Raw genomic sequence first — 1,603 nt, 5'->3', positions numbered from 1 at the left:
CGGTGAACTCAGGAACCATCTCTGCGACAGATCCGACGCGAGCTGTGCTTGAAACGTTGGCAATGCTGGCAAATTCTTGGAAAGCGGGCGCGGTGCTTTTCGCGTCACTGTTTGTTAATACTGCGACAAGGCTCATCCCCTGCTGGCCATACAGCAGAGTCACGATGGCCTGGCTGGCCGGGTTCTCGTCCATGTTGTTGACGAAATTCACGTAAGCGTCGACCACGTCGCCTGTCTTGCTCAGGTCGTATGTTGTGATCCCGCCCCATATCTGGGTCGAACGAACGACATCTGTGGAAAGGTCAGCCATCAATGCGCCTCGTTAGGTGGGATCACGTCACGATATCATCCGCTACGTACCGACGTCAACCCGTGTGATGAAACCAAAGTTTCCCGAGCCCCCCTTGAGAGCTCTCCAGAGACCAGAGTTCTCGTGCGCGTTGGCGTCGATAATGGAACCATTGGCGAGAACAACCTGGAAGTTGACAACATTGTCGCAGGCGAATCCTCTCTTGTTGCTGTGGAAAGAGTACTGTCGAGAATCAGTCTTCTTCTGTCGGGAAAAAACCAGTCTTTGCTCGTCTCGTGACGGTCTTGCACGCAGAGTGGCAGAGCATACGCACCCCACCGCCCGTAGTAAAACCCCCAACCCCAACGACAGAAGCTCGTCCTCCAATAGCCGTGACACCAAACGGATCCAGAGCGGAGTATACATCGCCCCAGTTCGAGCCTGGAAGGACGGAAGCGATGCCGGTGCTCGGGTCATATTCGGTCGAGTTCATGTAGCCTATCTCATGTGAGCTTTGATGCCAGATGAAGAGGCGATACTCACCGAAATCGACTGTGATGCCATCCTTGAGCCCGTTCGAATCGCGAAACGCCGAGTGAGCCCCGCTTCTCATCCCAAAAGAACAGTTTCGAGCAGATATGATCTGGATGGTCCTGGCGACGTCTTCAGCGGTCTGAGGCAACACCATGCAGCGAGGTGGCTCAGCCGCATTGGCGGAGTAGTACGACTCCAAGCGATGGTGGAAATCCTCATTGCACGGAGTCAAAACCTTTCCAGAAAGTACATCGTCTTTCAGGAGAGCGAGACACTTTCAGTCTAGCGTTAGTACGAGATAACGTGGTGTCTGGATTGCCGACATACACATTTGAATTCAGAGCGTTCAACGGCGGCTGATTCAATGGCGGTAGCCGCTAGGATGAATGCGACCACGAGATAAAAGATTTGCATAGTTGCTCAAGAAATGCGGAAGGAGATCGTATATGATAGTAGAGGTCAGAAAGGACGGGAAAAGAGTTGGGTTTTTATACTCACGACTTCGCAAACCCTCCCGTACCCAGTCGTAGGCATCGTACCCATGATTGCTCACCGCCTGAAAACGGAGGAGGGATGGTCATGTTGACGATACGAGGCCTGGGACAGCCACCGCAGACGCTGATGCTGGGCAGCCGAGACCCTAGCTTCCTGGTTGCAATACCACGATTATGGTGTAGAAGAGCGGGGTATCGTTGACGTTGTCAGGCCATTCGTGGAAGACACTAGCAAAATCGGGCAAGCCGAATGGTTACACATATGCAGCGGCTGGCAGGGCTAGGG

General features: G+C 53.5%; 1 protein-coding gene across 1 annotated transcript; it reads right to left on the bottom strand.

Moving 5' to 3' along the window:
• Positions 1-10: 10 nt before the first annotated feature.
• Positions 11-1,237, bottom strand: CABS01_17088 (FAD binding domain-containing protein; the record flags this gene model as incomplete). Its single annotated transcript, XM_060550415.1, has 5 exons — positions 11-291; positions 361-532; positions 624-787; positions 833-1,097; positions 1,151-1,237. Coding segments are annotated over 5 exons (969 nt in total), but the record flags the coding sequence as incomplete, so codon positions are not given.
• Between the last annotated feature and the right edge of the window lie 366 nt (positions 1,238-1,603).

Source organism: Colletotrichum abscissum (assembly GCF_030869225.1).
Source record: "Colletotrichum abscissum strain IMI 504890 chromosome Unknown Scaffold_322.1, whole genome shotgun sequence".
Taxonomy (NCBI): domain Eukaryota; kingdom Fungi; phylum Ascomycota; class Sordariomycetes; order Glomerellales; family Glomerellaceae; genus Colletotrichum; species Colletotrichum abscissum.
The sequence above is the reverse complement of the archived record's forward strand: the minus strand, read 5'-3'. Positions and strand labels throughout refer to the sequence as shown.